Genomic DNA, 24,861 nt, shown 5'->3' on the forward strand with positions numbered 1-24,861 from the left:
GAACTATAGAGCTACAGAAAATCTAGAATGCTGGAGACCAGCACAGATTTCTGACAATATAGTGTTTGCTTCTTCCATCCTTTTTTGTTCTTTGGCTGGTCTAAAAATAAAATTAATATAGGGCAGATTAACAGAAAGAAAAATTTAATTACACACATACAACATATCCATAAGGCTATGAGACCCAAGGACAGTGGGACAATTGACGTTTCAATGCCATCTTGAACTAGGGAATGATAAGGGCCTGGCACTTCAAAAGGAAGGAGGGTGATTCACAGGGTAATAAAAGGAGCAGATGTTTAGTAATTAGATGTTTGTCCTGTCACACAGATAGATCATTTAGATGTAAAAGTTATCTCTTGGTAATCGCTCTCTTTCTCAGATTCTTTTAGGTAGTTTAGGGGAGAGGTAAACATTTTTCTTGAGTCTGCTGGGTCTTTCAACCTAGTCCGCATGCCAAAGTGGCACAATTTGGGGAGACATTCTGAAATGTTTCAAATGTTTAGAATAGACGTGGGGTCATTAAAACATTGACAAATCTGCAGAAGTGAGAAAACTACAGGTAATGAATGCTGACTTTTGCAAATGGTCTGATTTAGTATGTAGAGTTGAATATTGAAGGGCCTGTAGAGATCATTTAGTTGAATGCCATTTTGTCTAGTAAAACACTGACAAAGAATCTGAGGCCCAGAGAGACTGAATAAGTTGCCAACAAGACAAGAGAGTGTGGGGCACATACAGGACCAGACACACAGGCTATTCTGTCAATCGCCAGTCCTCACCACTGCCTTCTGGTCACGGTAGCTGCTTTAGTGCTGAGAAAAATCCTATACCGATGTTAGTGTATGTCTATTGCGTTCAAGCCTAAACACACCATCCCAAGTAGGCTCAGGAATTTATTATCAACTTGTGTGTTCCAGATTATATATTAAAGCTTTTCCTATGCAGAAAATCAACATCTTGATAGTTTTTTTGATAAGGTATTTGAGATATTTAACATGAGGTGGAATATGTAAGGCAATTCATAAGGCTATGTTTTTTGGAGTTATCTTTTCACATGACAATTTTTCAAATATGTAGTTTTGCTCACTGTTTTACATAACTCGCTTCTCTGGGGGTAATCAGAATCTCCAAATCTGTGTTGAAGTAGAAATCCTCCATGGATGTTTTCATTTTAGGGAGGTGATTTTACTTGATGCCTTACCTCCTTCTTCCCTTTACCCCTCAAAATTAAAGGACATTGTTCTTAGGAAAGGATGATACCCTTTTGGCCATTAATTGGAGAATCAGTTGTCTTTCTGGGAAATAGAGAAATCTATCATATGAAACAAACAAACACAAAAAAACAACAACAAAACCCAAAACAAAAAACTAACCTGTTTGGTTTTCTTGTCCAAAAGGTTGAGAAAAACAAATGATATTAAATTTTTCTTCCATTTGCCCAATGTCAATATAAAATTGAATGTTTCTGAGATTTAAGACTACATGCTAAAATTTTAATTTTGTCTGCTAGAGAGAGACCTAAATCTAGTGTAGGTTAATCTAAAACAATGATCAATCAGAATAATTTCAGTTTATATCTGGAATTGAATATATGAATAGTTTGGTAACAATTAACATTTACCAATTAAATTTTGTTTCCACTGGGGTTAAAATTTGTCTGCACATATTGTTGGAAAAGTGGAGTACTCAGAGATTCTTAATGATGCAAATATAGAAACTTTTGGGGGACACTGCATGATCAGAAATGAAGGATGGGAACATTGGAGTCATTGGCCAGACTGGAAGTCCCATGTCACTGTCACTCAAGCAAGTTCCTTAATTGTTATTTCCCATTTTGTAAAAGACAGATACATTCTAACGTGACTCACCAAAATGGGGTTGAGATAATTCCTACGTTGTACTTAAAGTGCCTGGTACTTATAAGAATTTAGCGATTACTGCTTAGGTGGCAGGGGTAATGGCATACTGTCTGTATCGGTTGGGGGGAGGGGGTTGCGGTAACCAAGCACCAAACACACTGGATGGCTTGTAAATAAGGAAAAATTTATTTTTCATAGGTCTAGAGGTTGGAAGTCTGAGATTATGGTACCAGCATGTCAGGGTCTGGTGAGAGCCCCCGTCCAGGTTGCACATTGACAATTTCGCCTATCTGAGTGAACTAGTTCTCTGCCCTGTTCTAAAGGGGCTCTAGTTCCAATCACAAGAGATCCACTCTCATGACTCGATTGCCTATCAAAAGGCCCACCTCTAGATACATGATCCTGGGGACTGGATTTTAACATGACCTGGGACTTTCTTTTGTTTGTTTGTTTTTGTTTTGTTTTTAAGCCTAAACATCTATGCTAGTAGCTCATTTAATTATCATTTACTTTTTTCTTTTAACAAATGATAATTGAGGGACACCTAGGTGGCTCAGTTGGTTAAGTGTCCAACTTCGGCTCAGGTCATGATCTCACGGCTCTTGAGTTAGAGCCCTATGTGGAGCTCTGTGCTGATATCTCTGCCTTGGATTCTGTGTCTCCATCTCTATCTGCCACTCTGCCACTCTCACTCACACATTCTCTCGCTTTCAAAAGTAAATAAACATTAAAAAAATAAAAATAAAAAGTGATACTTGAAAGAAGAATATCTGGTTAGTTGAACGTAGGCAAAGAGGATGGTTACATAACCAACCCATTTCCTTTTCTCTCATCTCTATCTATCTTTCTATCTATCTATCTACCTATCATCTATTGTCTGTCTTATTTTAGTGACAGAGAGATAGAGAGTGTGAGTGGTGGAGAAGGGCAGAGGGAGAGAGAGAGAGAATCTTAAGTAGGCTTCATACTCAGAGTGGAGCCTGAGGTGGGGCTCAATCCCACGACCCCTGAGATCATGACCTGAGCTGAAATCAAGAGTCAGACACTGAGCCACCCCAGGTACCTATATCTATCTATCTACCTATCTACCTGTCTATCTAACTATCATCTATCATATGTCTATTTTTCTATCATTTCTCTATCTATGACACTCTTACTGTTCTTTGAATGGTAAGTGGTAACACCTTACTGGTTTCCTCATTAATGATTTAAATAAAATCCTTGACATCTGTTCATTTTATATCTGTATGAGATACAAATCTTCCTTTAAAAATGATCTTTTAAGAATTATAACAAAGAAAAACATTTTTAAATTGCTAAGAAGAAGCATTTTTAAATCTCATACTCACTAAAAAAGTGGCCAGGTTCACATTTTTCTACCCAGTGTCAAAAAATATGTTACTCTGCATGCTTGATTTATTTCATGTTAAATGACAAGTCATGCCTATTACCAAGAAAGATATAACAACTTTTGTTTGTTTGCTTTTAAATTCAGTGCTTATGTGTGAATTATGTCACATTGAAATCTGTAGATGTCTAGTAAATTTAAGATTTACATTTCAAATTTCTTCTTATAAACAAGAAGCCATAAACACCCAGGTGGCATGCACATACCATTTATTGAGCAGTAAGGTGCACATTTAGTGAATAGCTCTATAGTTCACGTGGATTCCTGGCTTCACGTCACAAACAGTGTTCAAAAGCTCTTTCAACACGATTTCCATGTACTTGGTGTAGCTTCCATTTAATTCTTTTATCTTCCCTAGTGTTTGCTCTTCTACTTCTTCTGAGAGACTACTTTGAGAGCCCATTACCTAATAAAATAAAACACAAAAAATAATTCACCACACTATTCATATTAATGTGTAACTCTTTTACTAGTTAAACTTGTTTGGGCCTATTAATTAATGAATGTTCTAGAGTATACACATTATATATTATTTTTCCAGAACTTTCTTGGAGAATGGGTACAATCACCAATACCATAAGTGGCATGGATAAACTTTCCTGAAAAATGAAAGGTGGCCATGGTCAGTTACTTCTGCTTTTAGACTGGTCTCCACACAGTACAAATTAGAAGCACATTCACAATCATCATCCATACTCAGAAGTTTTTTCCTGTATTACATTTTTCATATATTTTTAAGAGTTGCAATTCAGTTCCTCTCTCTTCCTCATTGCTTACTTTTCTGAATTAAAAGTCTGGAAAGTAAAGTTGAAAGACCTCATTAAACCCATTTTGCTGGTTTTTAAAGAGCAAATAACTGGTTTGCCAATTTTTAAAATATCTTATCTGAACTAATTGTCTTTCAGGAAGATATAGTCACAATCAGCCCAGTGAGATACTTTCACATGCATAGTTATCTCTTTTTGGATAATAGATATACTGTTGCAAATTTTAATAGAAATTGAATTTCTTTCAAATTAAGATATATTTGTCCATTAACTTACATTACACATTTAGATGTGGTTTAATATATCCTTCTGGTTGTTGATTTATTGACAGTGATTCCAGTATTTTTATTTCCAAGAGATTTGACCAAAATATAATGTCACCAAGGGAGTTACTAATTTAGAGGGATTCTGCAGTGAAATCCTTTGAAAAGCTATCCTTTGTAAAGCAATCAACTTCTAATTTATCTTATTTGTAAAGTCAGCCTTTCTTAAGCATGGTATTGTTAAGCTCACACAGCTGGTTTTTGTTTGTTGTTTTTCTTTTCTGTGAATGTTTACTCACAAGGAAGGTATACATTAAGTTCAATCCAAGAGACTCCACTAATGATTGACTTCTACTTCAGGGTAGTTTAGACTATTCTAAATTCTAGAATTCACATTATCTTTCTGGGTCCTAAATTTGAAATCAAACACAATCGAAGGCTATCAGATTCAAGTTCTTTTCTGTTTATACAGCATGCAATAAGGGCTTCCCAGTTCAAAGAAAATCATTTTAAGGAAATACAGCTTCCAAGACATCAAATAACTTTTATAAAATAACATTTAGATAAGTGAGTATACAAGACGTAGAGACATATGGACTGAATTTCCCTTGCTAGGTAGAAGTTTAAAAATGGAAGAGAACTATTTACAAAATAATTCTACCAAAATCAATTTTTCCCTCTAAATCTACTGTATTAAGTGAGATTCTACCAAACTAAAAAAAGTTCTAAATCCAATGTCTTAAATGGAATATTTATAAGACAAGCTATTACAAAATTATCAATTTTTCTTTGGAGCAGTGTTAAAATAGCTATTATTGGGCTAGATTGTTGCACTATGCTCTAGGACTTCGGAAAAGTTTATTTCAACCTTAGGTTCTTTTTTTCAGAGTTGTCCAATAGAAATGCCATATGACCCACAAAGAAAATCATACAAGTAATTTTAAATTTTATAGAGTCCATTAAAAAGGTAAAAAGACCAGGTAAAATTAATTTTCATAATGTATATTTTTGAGAGAGCATGCGCTCACACGTGCACATACCCACCCCCCACTTCTCCCACACATACACACACCTGTGTAAATTCGGGAAGAGCAGAGGGGAAGAGAGAATCTTAAGCAGGCTCCACACTCCATGACCCTGGGATCATGACCTGACACAAAATCAAGAGCGGACCCTCAACCAACTGAGCCTCCCAGGTGCCCCTACTAATATTTTATATTCAATCCATTATATTAATATTATTATTTTAATGTACCATCAATATAAAAATTATTCAGTTGTTTTTCATATGAAGTTTTTGTAATCTGCATGTCTTTTATACTTATAGAACATCTTAATGTGAACTAACTACATTTCAAATGTTCATTACCTATATGTGAAGTGGCCACCTTTTTAAAAAAAAATATAATTTATTGCCAAGTTAGCTCACATATAATATACGCAGTGTGCTCTTGGCTTCAGGAGTAGATTCCCATGATTTATCACTTACATACAACACCCAGTTCTCATCTCAACAAGTGCCCTCTTTATGCCCATCACCCATTTTCCCCTCTGCTCCACTCCCCCCAATCAACCTTTAGTTTGCTCTCTGTATTTAAAAGTCTCTTATGGTTTGCCTCCCTCTCTGTTTGAAACAGAATTTCCCCTTTCCTCCCCCCACGTACTTCTGTTAAGTTTCTCAAATTCCACAGATGAGTGAAAACACATGATATCTGTCCTTCTCTGACTTATTTCACTTAGCATAATATCCTCCAGTTCCATCCACATTGTCGCACTTGGCAAAATTTCATTCTTTCTCATTGCCAAGTAGTATTCCATTGTATATATAAACCACATCTTTATCCATTCATCAGTTAATGGACATTTGAGCTCTTTCCATAATTTGGCTATTGTTGAAAGTGCTGCTATAAGCATTGGGGTACATATTTCCCTATGAATCAGTACTCTTGTATCCTTTAGATAAATTCCCAGTAGTGCTATTGCTGGGTCATAGGGTAATTCTATTTTTAATTTTTTGAGGAACCTCCACACTGTTTTCCAAAGTGCCTGCATCAGTTTGCGTTCCCACCAAGAGTGCAAGAAGGTTCCCCTTTCTCCACATCCTCGCCAGCATCTGTTGTTTCTTGAGTTGTTAATTTTAGCCACTCTAACTGGTGTGAGGCGGTATCTCAATGTGGTTTTGATTTATGTTCCCTGATGATGAGTGATGTTGAGCATCTTTTCGTGTGTCTGGTAAGTGGCCACCCTTTTTTAAGTGCGGTTTTAATGCACAGATGGCAGCTACTACTCTTAGTTGTGTTCCTAATGTGGTTTTCTAAGACAACATGATGTTTTTCTGGAAAAATTATAGGAGAGATAGTGCATAGCAAGGAGCTTAGCACTGAGCACTAATCAGTAAATGTTAGTGATTATTATTATTATTTTTCATTGATTGTGTTGCTTGTACTTCCTAATTTTTAAGCCATTATACTCTTTCAGAAACATTTGGAATACCCTTAAAAAATAACCAATAATCCCATGTCTCATTCTGCATCATTAAATATAATATTATTTCTGAGTTTATTTGATGAATAGTAATTTGAGTTTCTACAGTGTTTTCTAGGCATTACTGGAATAACTAACCATATACTACTTTATTTTTCTTTTACTTTATCTTTAATTTTTGTATAGTTAACATACAATGTTATATTAATTCCAGGTGTACAATATAGTGATTCAACAATTCTATATATTACTCAGTCCTCACTAAGTGTCCTCTTAACACCCTTCACCTATTTCACAATCCCCCCAAACACCTCCCATCTGGTACCATATACTATTTTAGATGGCCTTCCTTGGGTAGAATTCCATACCTTTATACCTGCAGACAGTGTTGATTTAAACTATTAAGGAGAGTAAAGAAATGAACATAAGTGTTATAAATGCCTCTAACACCTCAAAGTAGATGCCCAATACATATTTGTTGAATTGAATAGAATGATCAGAACTCTAGGCATTACAGAGAACTTATTACCTGTGTTCTATTGCTCTTGTTGGCAGAAGCCTGCTATCTGAATGTTTGGGACACTATAGAAATTAGAAGTTGATAATTGTGTGACATGGGTGGTATCTTTGGTCAAAGGACACCCTTTAAGGACTTTTTACTGTTAATTTTCAAAACTTCAATGTTGAGACTGATGCATGTAGATTTACAGCTAAAAGACTGATGGTGTTGGTGAAATCTTTAAACATTCAATACATTTCTTTATAAATTGTTCAAATTTTACTCTCTAAGTGAAAGCAGAAGCTTAGATCCCACTATCATAAGCAAAACACTGTTTGGCATTCTTAATATATGGTTGCTTCAAGGAAACAAAATGTTTTCATATGAATTCAGGAAGAAAGATTAAAGATATAAAAATCATCAATATGTCCCAGGAGACCATTTTCATTTCTTCTGTTTGCATTCATGATCCCTCTAACTTCTACTTGCATTAATAATAAATTTAATGTTTCCACCATGGTCCAGATTTTCTTTCAGCAATGTCATATCTTCTTTAGTAGAAGATGTTATATTTGGTAGCAGTGATGAGGAAGGGATAAATAAAACTTCAATAAAACAAATTTGTTTTATACAACCAACATTGGGAACCTGCTTCTGTGGGTGCATCAGGGGAATTTAAACAACACATACATTCATAAGACCTAAGACGCAACTAAAAAATGTAACATCGAGGTGTCTCACCCACAGCAGGCAGAAAACTGGCTTCTTGGGTCTCCTCCCAGACCTCCTACTCGCCCTGGGTTAATGATGATGAGATTTAACTGGAGTAGCAATATGTCTGACATATGGAGGTCATGCCAAGGAAAGAATATCTGTGCTAATGGTTTTACAATATGCTTGAAGTGAGTGGAGGCCTAAACACGTTGACCTTTTGATGTGAGCTTTTGATCAACTAGCTGTAAAATTGGCTTAGAGCTCTAATTATGAGAGCAATGAGGAGTTTTAATTATTTTCCAAAGCAGAGAACAAATATCCTGAACCAGATTTACATCTTATGAGATCCTTCTGAAGAAATAATATTTCAAGAGATGTAACCCAATTACTTTCTAAAATTAGTCAGTTTTGTTATTACTTAAAATTAGAAATAACTACATCAGAAATATCCTTTATAAAATAATCAATGCTGACTGGTATTAAGGATGACTATTTCCTCAGGTCCCAATATGTCATGGGTCTTGACAGGACTCAATAAGAAAGATCAAGGCACAGAAGAAATGTTAGTTGCCCATTCTCTCAATGAACATTTATTGTACTTACTATGCAACATACACCATTTCATTGTTGGGGAAAATAACAGAGAACAAAACATTCAGGAAGAAAGAAAGAAAACCTGTTGTTTTGGTGTTTATAGTTTAGGTGGAAAGACAGGCAATAAGTAATAATATATAATGTATCTAGTAGTATTACATGATATGAATATAATGGAAAATTACTTTCTTTTCTAATGAAAGGCACAGTTTTAAATAAGGTGATCAGAAAGAAGAGCCAGCAAATGAATAGAGATTGAAGAGGGATGAATATGTCTAAAAGATGATAATTCCAGGGAGCAAATACAATATGTGCAAAGGCACAGTTGCAATTGTGTGTTCAGTCTGCTTGATGAAGAACAGGAAGACCAACGTGGCTAGAAGAGAATAAGTGGAGACAAAGGTAGTAAAAATGTTACAAATGACCAAAGCAGTAAGTATTGTTGTACATTGCTGAAAAGCGTTCTGGTATTTCCTCATGATTTCCTTTTCAATTGGCTGGTTTCTTTCAATAAATCTTTCATAGGAATATAAAGAAATGCTTTTCCCTACTCTAGCATTTAAAAAGTATCTGTGGTTCACAGTAAAAAGTGAATACATGACATTTTCAGAACTGACAGGTTAGAGAGCTAGCCAATAGCGGAGGGCTGTATACACTTGTATAGACTTAGGATTTTGTGATTCTTTTTTTGAAAGACCGATAAAAAGAACTTATTTTTGGTGAGTGGCCCACTTTATTCTAGGGAGGACTTTTTCTTTTAAGAAAGTTCCCTGGAAAAGTTTTTCCTACCATGGGATTCAATTTGCCCCATCCTCTACCAGCCCCACCTCTATTCCCACTAAAATAGAAGTTGTAAATAAGGGATTTTCCAAAGTGCTTGTAGTTTATCTTTCAGTGTCAGGCTTTACTTATGTTTCTACTGGGGAAAAGAAAACCCCTTATATCATAGAGACTTTAGTTGTAACACATGGCATTAAAAAATTTTTTAGTCCATATCGCAATAGAGAAAGGAGGCTGTTGATTCTGAAAATTTCATTCACCTTTTTTTTTTTTTTACTGTAAACTGTAGGTATTTTTTAAAATGCTACTGGAGGAAAAACCTTTTAAAAATATTTTCATGAGAGATTTGTGAAATGAAGCCAGACAATTGAAAAGGAAATAATAAAAAAGTACCAGAAGACTTTGCAGTAATTTGCTCAATCTACAGTACCTACTTTGGTCATTTGTAAATCTTGAATTTACCAAAGAGAGTTGACCTAACAAACTCATTCTATAACAGTGTGCAACACTTTTTATTGGGTGTACTGGTAAATAACAGTAGACAAAACATAACGCTTTCTGAAGTGTTTTTCTTAATCAAATGTACTTATCATCTGTGGTAGGAATAATACTTTAATTGGCCCCTTCCTTTTGAATATTTGAAAATGTGATTTTTAATATGGACTATACATTCGACATTAACTATTGATTGACCCTTTATAGAGCAAATCAGAAAGCCTTGAAAGTGAACATGTAAAATCACTAATTCTGTAATGTGTAAGGTTTACTTTAATGCTCAGGCTTAGTTGTACTGTGTCTCAATCCAGCGTATTCCCCCCTCGATATTCTGCATTATGACCCTTGAATATTAATGTATTGTAATCTACGCTGTGTAGAAAAGCTGTGCTAACTTTCTTACTTACCTTCGACTGTTTCAACCGAAACTCCTTATCTCTCCGCATTCGGTACCGGTTGATTTCTGCCCTGGCTTCCTCCTTAGCTTGCTTCAATCGCTTCTCTTTTCCTGAATATTAACAGTGGCATAGGAGGAATGACTTTTTTTTAATCGACATGGAATTTCAAACTTGAATTCTAAAAAAATAAAATAGGCAAAGTCTACATTGTTTTCTTGCTAAGTTTTTCTAAAATGGCAACGTTCATTTAAGAACAATTTTGAAAAATACCTTATTTTTTTCCCTGGGTTTTTTAGAATGTGGAAATGACAACTTTCTTTCACACTTACATGTTTAAATAAAATATCTGCCCATTTACTCACAGCAGTAACAGCCAGAGAACAGATTTTAGCTGTCACTTATTCGAAAAGACATTATTTGGTCAGATTTTCTGTCCTGATTTGCTGCCAGAAATACTTCAGTCCACACCAACTGGATCCGATTTAACACTGGCAGATGTCCAAAAGCACTACAAACATGCAACTCAGACTCTATCAAACTGACTTACAATTTTTAAAAGCATTTTATTGGGATTTTTTCTTAACATTTGTTGACTCTAGAATGTCTGATTAAGCCCCACAGCACATCAAAGTAGGCATTTTTTTTGTAGTAGCTTTCTCTGAGGGGGACTTGAAAGTGGCTGTAAAACCAATTGTTTTTAATGGTTAGGAGATTTAGTTAAATAGCTCTCTTTTCTTTTATTAAGAGCAAAGGTGTAAGCCTTAAGCCAGCAGACAGCAATGTAGATGAAAGTTTCAGACATATACAATGCTGTGCGGATCATTAGCTAAACACATGACTTTTTTTTTTGACAACCAGACTAAATTTGGGGGGGTTATAGAATAATATTAATTGCTTCTATGCCCCCAGCACCTTCAGGGGGTTAGGTACTAATGCTTTGTGGTCATTAAAACTGTAAAGAAACTCCAAACTGTATTACATTTTTTAAAAATCTGAATCCATTGTCTTTCAATTTCAATTAAATGCCTTCATTCTTTTGCTTATTTAACAGTTTTCTCTGATAAAGTCTCAAGCTTTTGTTTGGAAGTTTTGTCAATGTTTGTTATATTGTGCAGACTTTGAACTAAGTAAGCATGTTCTCATTAAGTAGCGTGAAAGAAAATTTTAACATAGACCTCTGTTGTCCACATCCATGTTTTTATATGCCTTTACTTTTATATGCCTCTGTAGCATTTGAATGTAAATGGTTTCTAAAGGTCTCTCCCTGCTAAGCATGTGGTACTTTGCTAGTCACTGTACATATAGACGAAATACAGATAGGTTTCCTGAGTTATACATTGACATGTGTCTCTTTTAATGCCCATTGTTCTTGAATGGGACCGACTAAGCCTCATGCAGAGCAGACATTTAGCTTTATCTTTGCTCTCTATAAAATCCAAGGTCTGGTGAAAATTAGTGCTCTTCTGATGCTTGAGGCTTAATGGAATATTAACATCTCTGCTTACCTTTCTTCTACTTACTTAATGCTCATTACCATTTTGTATCTACAGATTCCTTCATTCTCTACGTTTCTAACTATTTTGTGGCAACCAAACACTATTCATGGAACTAATGCACAATATGTTGTAGGTGAAACTATTCCCTGATCCCCAGTCTCCTTTCTTATCACTGCTGTCATTAACATTATTAGGACAAACATATATTTAACGTGAGTTAACATTTTCTTGGTAATAATGGGTTGTAGGATACATAACCACTTATAAAACAAATCGCCTGAGACATCACTGCTCTACATGTTAATAACATAATATGTAAAAATATTGGTTTCAGTCACAGCTCTAGTACATTAAAAAATAATAATAGTAGTTGGTAAAGCTCTGAGTGCCCTACCCCTGAGCAGAATCCAGTGCTTTATTTAAAAGGCTGTATATTAGCTCCATCACACAGTGACAGGCTCAGAGTGTGTCTGTGATTCCCCCGTCATGGCACCAGTCACCTGCTGGTTCTCATTCAATTAAATAGGAGAGCCACAGGGAAATTGCTGCTGGCACAGCCATTTTCTGGACAGACTCAGCAGCTGCCGCTGTGTGAGAGCCTGCATGTGCTACACCTGATTTAATCCAGTGGAAGAAACTGGAGCCTAAAGCCTGCTGTCTCAGTAGAGGTGAAGCAAAATGCATGCATCAAATCAACTTACATTAACCTCTAGCTTTCTTCTCTCTCTGTGTAGGAAGATTTCCAAATTTTAATATTATACCTTATCTCTTTAAGCATTAAAAATATGTTGGGACCCAAGAGGCATTTAAGTTTATATTCTTATTTCTCAATACTCTCTGTATGAAACATAAGGATGACCAGATGGGACAGTCCAGATTTTAAATATGACAATCAAATATTTTGTCCCAAACTTCCTACAAGGTCATACAGGCTTATCAGGCCAAATGTTTTAATGTTTGCTTTAGAAGATGAGGTTATCTTATGAATCATGATTTTAAATACTACTAAAACAATTGCTCTAGAGTGGTGCAGGAAAGGATGATTTAGATTTGTCCATCCATTATTCATTCATTGTTTATTGAACACCTACTATACACTCTTCAGGGGCAACAAATAGAAGATAGTGAAATGCATATGGTATGGTCCTTGCATACATACAATGTAACTTGGAAATATATGGTGCTCTGGCTTCCAAGAAGAAAACAAAAAATACATAAAATTGTGAAGCATACATGTAATCAACTATGAAAACAAGGGAACATATATTTCAGCTCTATTTGCTCCATGGCAGTTAAGAATCACAAATTTATGGAAATTTTCATTACTTAAGCTCTAGACAATCTGTGCTTGCCATCCATCTTAATAGTCATGTTATGTCTTATGTTATAAGGGTAAATAGGGGTGCCTGGGTGGCTCAGTTGGCTAAGTGTCAGGCTTTGTTGCAGGTCATGATCTCACGGTCATGAGTTTGAACCCCATTTTGTGCTTTGTGCTGACAGCTCAGAGCCTGGAGCCTGCTTCAGATTCTGTGTCTCCCTCTCTCTCTGCCCCTCCTCTGCTCATATTTTGTCTCTCTCACTTTCAAAAATTAAAAAAAAACCAATTTTTTAAAAATTATGTTATTAGGACAAGTCAAAATATAAGTGATTAGACCCAGATTTGTAGAAGATGCCTCATAGGAAGCTGCCATGTGAGGTCAGGAGAGACTTCTGAGGAGAGGATGATTGAAGTGACTTTTTAGGCAGGACAGCAGTGGGGATGAACGGTTCATTTTGGAGATTAGAACAAAGCACGGAGACCCTTCCTAAGATAGTTTTGGACACTCTTTGTAAATGGCTGCACCTTAATAAAGCTATTATTTTTTAGACATGTGGATTGTCATACAAATATGTCCTACATTCAACATGCCCTTATTGAGATACTTTACAGAAAATTTTGTTGAAGGGAAAGAGAGGAGGAAAGATATTTGAACTGATTTCCAGGTGATTTGTGGGAAAAGAACTAAAAAATCAATTTGGGTAGGTGAAGAGGTGAAGATTAAACTCTACCTGGGAATAGGGGTGCAATGTCAAGGATGGACTTTTCCTGGTTTTGTAATCTGGAGAGACCATGTAGATGGAGTGTCCCAAATGCAAATGAGACCTTGAGACACAGAAACCCTGTTCTGTTGATTGGATTGTTACATTGGTTTTGGAATTTTTTAGGAATGAGGAGGATGGGACTTCTATTATTATTTCAGAAGAGAATCAAAATTCTACATGAGGCACAACTGCAATAAGATATTGGAAGCTTTGTAACCGTAAGCAAATTAGTGTGTCTGAGTCTGAGTTTTCTTATCTATAAAACAGATTTAATAATTTACTGCAATAAGTCATCAGATATATTAGGCAAAATGTAATTAAAATGCTTGACAAAGAACAGCTATTTTATTATTTTTAATCATGGTTAGGAAAATGAGCTGAGTTTATGGGGAACTTTGGTTAAGAACAAAGACAATTAATACAACGTGAGTTTGAGAAATAGTCCTCAGGCCGTCGCTAGAAAAGCATCTGTAGGTTTCCCTGAGCACATCCAAGTGGAGGTATTTGGGGCATCTGCACAGACAAGTTTGGATCCAGAAGCAAGTTGTGAAATGGAGACAGAGATCTGCATGTCGGTTGTCTGGATTTGAAAATGTTCTAGTCATCGCAATGGGATTTGGACTGAAACGAAGAGGGTGTGTACAGAATGAGGAGAAAAGAGAGCTGAGGTCTCAATATGGGGGGCTGCCAACATTTACGAGATGAGAAAAGGAGGAGGACCCTCAGGAAGAGCCTGAGAGTTAGTGGTCAGAGAAGTAGGGGAAATAAAAAAAACATTCAAGAAGGATGTGGCCAATAGTGTCATAGACTACAGAGAATGGAAAAAAGAGACATTTAAGCAACGAATATTACTGAATATTCTCTATGTGCCACACACTGTTTCTAGATCTATAACTACAACAGTGAAAACCATAAACAGACCAACTTTCTAATCTCATGGAGCTTGTGATTTAACATAGTAGGGGGTCATAGAAAACAACTAGTTTAGGGGCCCCTAGGTGGCTCAGTGGGTTGGGCGTCAACTTCAGCACAGGTCATGATCTCACAGCTCCTGAGTTTGAGCCCTGCTTTGGGCTCTGTACTGACAGCTCAGAGCCTGGAGCCTACTCTGGATTCTGAATCTCTCCCACTCATGCTCTGTTACTCTCAAAAGTAAATAAATGTTAAAAAAAATCAAAAAAAGAAAAAAGAAAACAGTTTCCTATATGGTAGGGATAATAGGTGCTATGAAGAAGAAAGAAAGAGCATAAGGGATAGAGAGATAGTGGGTGTTAGTTTAGGTAAGTCCTGTCTTTTGGATGACATGATATGTAAACAGAGATCTGAAAGAATAAGACAATTAGCCATGCAACTATCTGAAGGGAAAGAGCATTCCAAGTAAAGGCAACAGCATATGTAAAAATCTTGGGTATGTGACATGCTCAGGATGCAGCAAAAACACTATCATGGCTGGAAGAAAGAGAACAAGATGATTGAACATTAGGAGATGGTACCAGAGAGGTAGCCATGGTGGCAGGTCACATAGAGCTAATTGGGCATGATAAGACTTGTTTGGTCCTTGAGATGCTAAATTCACAAAGGGTATTTAGCAAAGGTGGGGCCTCATACTGTATATGATTTAAAAGGATTTCTTTGTCTGGTGTGGTGAGAATAGATTGTAGGGACAAGGGAGTAACAAGAAGACCAGTTTGCAATCTATTGCAATAGTTCAGATAACTGTCAAAGGTTGCTGGAAATAGTAAAGTAGCAGAAGAATTAGCAAGAAGTTGTATATACTTTGAAGGCATAGTTGATGGATAAATATAAGAGACAGAGATAAGGCAATAATGACTCCAACATTTGATTTGGGGAATAGAGTCAAGAATGCAGTTTAACTGAAATGCCTGGTAAAGAACTAGCAACAATGGTAGGAAGGCTGATGTTCACATGGATTTGGAGATTGAGGAAGCCACAAGGGCCAGAAACAGGAAGTTTAGGAATCATCCTTCATGGAGCTGGTTTTTAAAACCGTGGGATTAGATGTGATCACATGGGAGTATCTACAGATATAGAAGAAAACAGGTCCAAATTGGGACCTCACCCTTAGAGATTAGAAAGATGACAGAAAGCCAACCGGGAAAGCGGTGTCCCAAGGTCAAATGAAGGAAAAATTTCAAATATGAAAAAGGGATCCAGATGTGACTGAGATATTATTAATAAAAAGGTTAACAATGTTTGCGGTCTCGGCAAAGGGAGCTTTGGTGCAGTTATAGTGACAGAAGTCTGGTTAAAGAGGGTATTATGCTAAGTGAAATCAGGCTGAGAAAGAGAAATACCATATGACTTTACTCATATGTGGGATCTAAAAAAATACAAATGAATAAGTAAACAAAAAGCAGAATTAGACCTGTAAGTACAGAGAACAAAATCAAGGTTGCCAGATGGAAGAGTGGTGGGGGGATTGACAAAATGGGTGAAGAGGAATGGGAGGGACAGGCTTCCAGTTATGGAATGAGTAAGTCACAGGAATAAAAGCCACAACATAAGGAATATAGATAATGATATTGTACTAGCATTGTATGGTGACAGATGGTAGCTACACTTGTAGTAAGCATCGCATAATGTGTAAAGAAGTTGAATCACTGTATTGTATGACCGAAACCATATTGTATGACTGAAACGTTGCATGTTAACTACACTCAAATAAAAACATTAATAAAAAGTGGGTTCAGTAGAAATTTGTATTACAAAAGGTAGACACAAGGAATACAGGCAACTTTTTATAAAAGGGAATAAAGAAGATAAAGGCTCAAGACAATCAGTCAAGTGGATCTGACGATTAGAAGATGCTGTGAGTTGAATTGTGTCCTTCAAAAGGATATGTTTAAATCCTAACGTCTGGTACCTGTGAAGGTGACTTTATTAGGAAATAAGGTCTTTGCAGATGTAATCAAATTCAGATGAGGTCATACCTAATTAAGATGGGGCCTACTCTGATGCCTCGTCTCCTTATAGGAGAGGGAAATTTGGACATAGAGACAAAGAGGCACAGAGAAGACATGTAAGGAAGAAGGTCTGTACTTACAGAGGCAAAGATTACAGTGGCTCCAAACTAAGGAAGGCCAAGGACTGTTGGGAATCACCGGAAGCTGGAAGAGAGGCATCACCCAGATTGTCCCCTAGTGCCTCCAGAAGGGACCAACCACACCAGCACCTCATGTTTGGACCCCTGGCCTGAAGAACTGTGAGAGAATACATTTCTGGTTTTTGCTTTGTTTTGTATTTTTTTTTTTTAGCCATCCTGTTTGTGGTAATGGTCACAGAAGCCCTAGGAAACGAAAACAGGGGTGCACAAGAAACACACTGAAGTGTAGGTGGAGCACCGGAATCAAAGCCAGGTACCCGTGCATCGAGTAGGCATCCAAGTGAATGAGCCACCTGACAAAAATATGCACGAACTAAAACAGAGGCGACCTGACTTGATGTGAAAACAGAGAGCATGTTGTGAATGTTTGGAGATTGCTATCTGTTACTAATAGCCATTTTTATTCTGTTGTGTAGAAGAAAAACAACAACCACCTTCCTTGGCTTTTGGGGACGGTTAACAGATGATAAGATCAACCTGGTCCAAAGACCGGTACGATTTTCTCACTTACTACAAACACTGGGTAAAGTCATGTCGCCAGAAAATCAGAGAAGCAGCCTTGGTTCTTTGGTGACACAGTTTTATATTTTCCTTCTTTGGTGTTTCCTTTGCGATTCTTTGTACTTGCATTTTCCTTATTAAAAAAACAGTTGTAAGTAGTTTTGTATAGATTCTGGATTGAATATAATCAAATGCTATTCCTAGATGAAAATGTTCTGTGACTATTTAATATGTCCCACTTGAAGAAATGAAAGTCCAATATACTTACAAATACCCCATTAGTCTATGGACTGTTAAAAAAGGAGAAAAAAATTTACAGGCCTACAAAACACACAAGACAGGGCCATGAAATTCTAATATAGCAACTTTTATTTTATTATTTTATTAAAAGTCATGTCTTCATGAACCAAAGCATTCACTTGCATAGACAAGAATTTATTAAATCAAATCAAGGTGCTTGTTTAAATAATTTGGAATATCTGCCTATTTGGAAGCAAATAGGCAATTAGTTGATTGAAAAAATATTTATGGCTGGTATCCTACAAACCCAATGCAAACAAATCTGCATTATTATATTAGCTGATGTATCATCAAAGTAGATAGTCAAAATATTGTCTTAACATTTATTTTGTACTAAAATATAATTCAGCGAAGTCCTCGTAGAAGATTGTCCTTCAGAGATCAGTGGGATTCTATTATTTTGCTGTACTTTTGGACAGAATCTTTTTTATTAAGTAGTGGAAGAATATTTGTATTAACATTTATTGAACACCTGCTATGTGCCAAGAAGTGTTTTAAGTCCTTTATACACATTGACTCGGGTAATCATGAAAATTTCATGAGGTAGATACTGTTACCTCCATTTTGATACCGGGGAAACCGAGACACAGAGGGAACCTGAGAGGCAAACTGAGTTTCAGAGGTAACCTGGCCAGTTTACCCACCCTGTAGGAGGCAAAACTGGACTTGCCACCAAGCAGACCAGATCCAGAAAGCGAGTACTCACCACACCATCTTGGTAGAAAATTCTAAGCAAGTTCTTAGCTTTTATCAAGATTGCCTATTGCTTTTACAACATTTTAAATATACCTACTTGCTCAGTTTTTCTCATATTCAGATTGCTTACCACATCTTCTGATCTATATTCTATAATGCAAGTTGTAATGTTGAATTAAATCCAAACATTATTTTTGGCAGCTGCCAAAGTAGATAGACTGAGTGCTTATTCATGAGAAAGGCTATGGCTCACCTCTGGAAATAATGGGAATTATGGATTCTCTATGTGATGTCAAGTCACGTGCATTTGAACATTTCATAAGAGCTATAGAGTTTTCCAAGTATGCAATGGATGTAAACAGAATAAATGCTGATCTCATAACGAGTCATAACTACAAGTAAAACTACCATATAATTCAGAGAAACACAAGTCTTTGTTCCTCCTATTGATGATGGTACCTTGAATTTCTAATCTAATTCTGACGGAAGTAGTTCAGTTGCCCATACCTGGAGCTCTAGGGCAGGTCAGGTGTTCTGCTGTAAAAAACATAACTTGCTTTGGACCAGCACACTCACTTTTATGTTTTGATTAATGAACGGTTTTTAAGGCAGAAGGTGTTAACTTCAAATAAGATAATTTAAAATAGTGCCAAACTACTGTGATTCCATCTAAAATTAACCAAACAGCAAGGCTTTTTTGCACATAAAAATTTGTGTGTCTTAGCTGATAAATATAATTTAGTCTGTAATCAGTGAACAGAGGTTGGTACCTGAGCTTTTCTAGCCATCTACTAGAGGCAGTCCTAGTCTCCCTCATTACAGGAAAAGCTGACCGAGAACTAGCAGCAGTTGTGAAAAAAGAAAAAAAAAAGAAAGAGAAATCAGATTGTCCTCTTCTTTTATTTTATTCTTTCATTTTTATTTATTTATTTCAATTTATCTTTATGTTTTTTATTTATTTTTGAGAGACAGAGAGAGACATTGTGCACAGGGGGTGGTCAGAGAGAGAGGGAGATACAGAATCCGAAGTAGGTCTCCAGGCTCTGAGCTAGCTGTCAGCACAGAGCCCAACGCGGGGCTCAAACCTACAAACCGTGAGATCATGACCTGAGCCAAAGCCAGACGCTTAACCGACTGAGTCACCCAGGCGCCCCTATTCTTTTATTTTTATTGTGTATAGTAATACACAAATATACATATTATATAAGTTAAAATAAAAATAACTATTTTGATTAAATCTGTCTTAGGTATAGTTTTCTGATCCATGAAACATCATGGCTGGCTATATCTATCTATCTATTTATCTATCTATTATATATACATATTATATATACATATGTATATATGTATATCTTGTATTTTTACTTTAAAAACAGTCAAACTCAGCGATGCAGAAACATAAGAAAAAGCCAGTGCTTTTTCTACTCTGTTGCATCACATCCCAACTTTTTGAGTCTGCTCACCATTTTCCCCCACATCAGCCTGGACACAATGTTCTCTCCTGGCTGATGAGTATCTTGAGAGCAGGGACCTGTATATTTCATTTCCACAGACCTAACAGCCTTCAGGAGAATTCCTTATACATCAGCTCTACAAACTCTTCTCCATATCCCTTAAGGCAAAGCATTTATATCTTATATTGTATTATGTAACAACTTCACTGAGCTCCAAGGCAGTCCTTTTTTAATGGAATATATTAATATTTTTGCAGCATTATATATAAATATGCTATCTTATTAATCTTGCATTTTCTAAAATGATTAATAAGTGAATTGCTGTTGTTTTTTTCCCCTCTCCATCCTTCCATCTCTCCCTCTCCCTCTTTTTTTCTCTTTCTTTCTTTTACATTTATATTAAGGAGTCCTCCATGTGCAAATTTCTGAGAAGCTTCCAAATAAATGGACTTAAGAAAGAGAAAATGATTCTAGACTTCCCACAATGGTGTTCACTATTGTGCTGTATTGATTCTCATCTGAAAACATTCTGTTAGATTTTCAAATGAGTTGCTTTTTGTGGAAAGAAAAGTGAAATTTACAGGTTAATAAAAATAATAGTTATCTGTACCTCTCATGTCATTATTCCTTTCTCCTTTTTATGTTCATTTATGCATTTATCTCACTAGAATTGTTTAAGGGAGAGTCTAGGTCTCCTCACTAGTGTGTATATATGAAAGTGGCTTGGAAATAGTAGCCACTCAATAAATATTTACTAAATTAAATAAATTAATAAATTACTAAACTAGTGAATTATGACAAAAGTTACAAAACACCAGGTACAGAAGGTAGCATTTTATTTGCCAAAGAATGCTTAAGAAGTCAAGATGATGGGTGCAGTAACTGAAGTTGTAACCATAACTGTTACCTGTTGATATCTATGTAAGAAACAGCTTCTAATGGGTGAAAACTGTGCTTAAAGCCTGTGCTTTTGAGGCAAAGAGGACAGACTGACATTCTCTGTAAAATATAGTGAGAGGTTGGTTGTAGAAATAACACTTAAAAAAATATTTTCCGAAATGTTTTTATGTAAAACGCTTACGATTACTGGTTGCATATTGGCTAGAATATTTATGACCAAAGCCAAGGGAAAAAGTTCACAGGTACTTCAAGTTACTGGCAAATAAAATGAATGTTTTGTATGAAAATAAGATAATATGTAGTAATACAATACTGCCTTCTGAGGAAAGATCATCCAAGAACAGCATATTCACTAGCAGAAAGGCAAACAAGTTTGGCTTTTATTTTTACTATCAAATCTATGTCTAGATAGTTTTGAGTGGTCCTCTCCTCAAAACAACTCGCATGATTCACAAAACCTTTCTTCTCCAATGGCTTTGCAGAAGGACACACATTTGGCCAAAGCAACTGAATCATATGATAGTATTAAAGTCCTCAATATTACAATTTTGTTTTTTCCATAATGAAGAAGCAAAGGTAATGCAATTATAACATCTTAAAATAAGTTGGTCTTCTGTTCTGGAAGTTCTAAATGTGGTTAAAGAAATTTGAATAAAAGATAAGGAAGTTTTCTACACTGCTTCAATCAGCAGGTCCTGAACTGCTTTGTTTTCTATAAAATTACTCTGCATTCATACCATTTTGCAGTCATTTATTTGCATGGTTTGTTATAGAAAAAAAATGGAGAAGTAGGTACAGTTTGTCTTAAGTTTTTCTCCTTCCTTTTTGAGCACCTTCCACAAGAAGGAGAACTTATTTTGTTGCTGCTGGTATTTACATTGCTGATCGCTTAAGAGATCAACTTAAGAAAGAAAAATAATTTTACCTGTGATCAAAACCCCCGTGGAATGAATACTGACTCACTCTTGGTTTCCTCTCTTGGATTAAAATGTACTGTTCACGAATCTCATTCCACACATTTAAACAAGTTTTGTCACTACTTATTCTATTCCTATTAACTATATTCATCCAAAGAGTTACATGAACAACATTTTTAAGATGTGGACACTTCTTGCTGAACTTTGAATCTAATTGCAGGGCCAGACATGTCATTAGGAAGAAGGTCAAGGACACAAATTATTATAGATTAAATAATAATGTGCTATGAAATAGGATAGTGGAAAAAGTATAGGGCTTCACCTTAAATTCAAGGTGTTCATCGACATGTTTATTCATTATGAAAATTATGTAAATTTTGAATAGTGCAGTTGTTAAGATCTTTGCTTGGGGATCAAACTCCATCCAAATCTCTTCTATACCATTTGTGCTATGTGTGAACTTGGCAAGTTGCATAATTTATCTGAGCATCATTTTTTCTCTTTGCAAAACGAGTTGATGTGAGTAAATAAAATAAGAATTAAGTTTGGTGCCCGTACAACATTTTCTAGTTTTAAAATACGACCTTTGAAAAGTGATGAACTCTCAGTTTCTACATCTGTAACGTGGAAATAATAGTAACATCCCATTTATACGGTTGTGGTGAATATCAAAGAGCATAGGAAGGGGGTTGACATTTATTGAGAACATTCTGTACTGATATATAGATGCATGACTAAATAAAAAGAAAGTTAGAAAATGAGAGTAAAATGGAAATATTTTTAAAATATTGGCAATTAAAAGCCATTAAAAGGGGGATGGGAATGAGCTATTCACTGCTACTGTCACAATTTTACAGAAACAGAAACGGGTGCTGACAGAGGGTAAGTGACTGCTCAGGTTCACTCACTAGTAAGTAGATTCAGTCTGGCAGTTGATTATCTCTAAACCATTTCACAATATTGAGAAACTGAGGTGTGGCAACATTAAGGAAGTTGCAGAGACAAGGCTCAAGGCCTCATCTCCTTGTAAACTCAATGTTCATTATCATTTCATTTAGCACATGACCCCTCTGAAGGATCTTAGTTAGAAAACTTTGTCCCCTTGATAGCCATGGGGACATATGACTGGGTAGTTTCAGTGAACTGGCTAAGGTTTCCGAGGGAGTCTGGTGGAAACAAGGTTGGAACCGGAGTCTGTCTGCCCCTAAAGGTCCATGCTCATTTCACGGCACCTGCCTCAATCGTTTGGCGACAAATCCCTCATAAGTCAGACAGAATGGAGACTTACTCTTCTTGGCTTCCTCTAGCTTGTCCTTGGCCCTTTTTTCTGCCTGAAGGAGCTGGTGGATCCCCTGAGACGGGCTGGTCATGGCAGCCTGCTGCGAGTTAGGTGGCTTCTGTGAAGTCTGCAAAGTGGCAGATCTATTTATCCTTTAAGAAATCACCACATAACTTAGACTGTTGTGTCAACAGTGAGTTCTAAACACAGGTGTTTGTTCCAAAATGGCCTGATTGGGCCAGATAGCTGGGCCCAAGGAGAGCCCAAGGGTGGAATCCAGAAAAACAAGTTAAGTCAAAATGAGGAAGCTGAAAACCTGTCATTTCAGCTAACTTCAGTCTTCTGTATGAAACACGATTTTAATGGGCTATTGAGTCTACTTATAAAAAACGAGTAAGATAACTTTTGGAAGACTACCTACCTTCTTCCAAGAAATATTGACTTATTTACAAAATTTTTTCTTTCAAGTTTCAAGACCTTTCTTTGTTTTTGTCCCTGAAGTTCTGGTTTTAGATGTTTTTTGTTTTACTTGTTTCTAGGGATTCAATTATCTTTTTGGGGCAAATTTATTAACTTTTTGCTAGGAAGGAGATTTCCTGGCTTTGTGCACACAACATAGACTAGAAATCTGTTCTTTTCTTTTTGTAGGCCTCAGGTGATTGGAATGAAAAGATTTATTTGGGACTCTGAGTTGCTTTTTAGTAATGCTATATGCTAAAGTTTCAGGGAGATTTCAGTGTGGTGACAAAATCAATATAAAGGGAAATTATAACTGTAGGTTTGAGGTTAAATAAAAATGATCTAAACATGCATTTTATGTTACTCAGTGCTTATACCGGGTGGTATCCTAACATAGTAAGTACAGTGAAATCCATCTTGATTTGATTCAACCCAGTAGTTATTGAGACAAGTGAGAATGCTGATCAAAGTGCAGAATCATAAAACATCATTTATATGTATGTAAAATTGTTATATAAAATGAAAAGCTAATATTTTGACTTATGGCCAAGGCTTTTTTTTTTCTGAAATGGTCTGCAAAATTGGAATTTCACATATTATTACTTCCATTAAGTATGTCTCACTTAAAAACACCAGGTCGAATTTCTTTCAACAGGCATATGGATTTAAAAATAATTGTAAAATAACCTGAGAGCTAAATCTTTTAAGGTTTTAATGATAACTTTCCCTTAATAGTTTAAAGTTATCTTACTGCCCATGCCTATAGCACAATGTTATGTGTATGTCATTTTTAGCAAATTTTTCTGAAAGGAACAGCTTTTTTTCACGGGAATGCCTTTCTGTTTTCATTCATATTTCATCAGTTTATAAAATTTAATTTAAAATGTTTTATGTCTTTATTTTAATAAAGAGAGACAGAATATGAGTGAGAGGAGACACGGGGGTGGTGGGGTAGACACAGAATCTGAAGCAGGCTCCAAGTTCTGAGCTGTCCACACAGAGCCCAACGTGGGGCTCAAACTCATGGACTATGAGATCATGACCTGAGCTTAAGTTGGATGATTAACCGACTGAGCCATCCAGGCATCCCTAAAATTTAATTTTCATTGCCCAATTACAATGATTGGTGTAGCTGGAATAAAAAGATATGTGAGCACATAAGGGCTCTGGTAAACAGATTTCAACCCAGGAGCAGATGTGAAGACAAACTGAAGTTCATTAGCTTCAGGTTGGGCTTGTCTTAGGCATCAGTTAGTATTCTTTTAGAGAGAAAGGAGGTTTGCAGTGATATCTGTGAATGGTTGAGTGGCAATTAGGATAGCAGACTTTAATTTTGTAGCAACAGTATTTATTAACTATTTCCTGCATGCCTTTCCCTGAGTGAGGGAC

At 36.1% G+C, this 24,861-nt stretch overlaps 1 protein-coding gene across 1 annotated transcript; it reads right to left on the minus strand.

The window, feature by feature from the left end:
• Positions 1 to 3,462: 3,462 nt before the first annotated feature.
• On the minus strand, positions 3,463 to 23,123 carry ATP6V1G3 (ATPase H+ transporting V1 subunit G3). Its single transcript, XM_029933135.1, has 3 exons — positions 23,023 to 23,123; positions 10,274 to 10,374; positions 3,463 to 3,676 (listed from the first exon to the last, which is right to left on the minus strand). The coding sequence occupies exons 1-3, from the start codon at positions 23,102 to 23,104 to the stop codon at positions 3,503 to 3,505; spliced, it is 357 nt and encodes a 118-aa protein (XP_029788995.1). The 5' UTR covers positions 23,105 to 23,123; the 3' UTR covers positions 3,463 to 3,502.
• Positions 23,124 to 24,861: the final 1,738 nt, after the last annotated feature.

This window comes from Suricata suricatta, chromosome 3, assembly GCF_006229205.1.
Source record: "Suricata suricatta isolate VVHF042 chromosome 3, meerkat_22Aug2017_6uvM2_HiC, whole genome shotgun sequence".
Classification (NCBI taxonomy): domain Eukaryota; kingdom Metazoa; phylum Chordata; class Mammalia; order Carnivora; family Herpestidae; genus Suricata; species Suricata suricatta.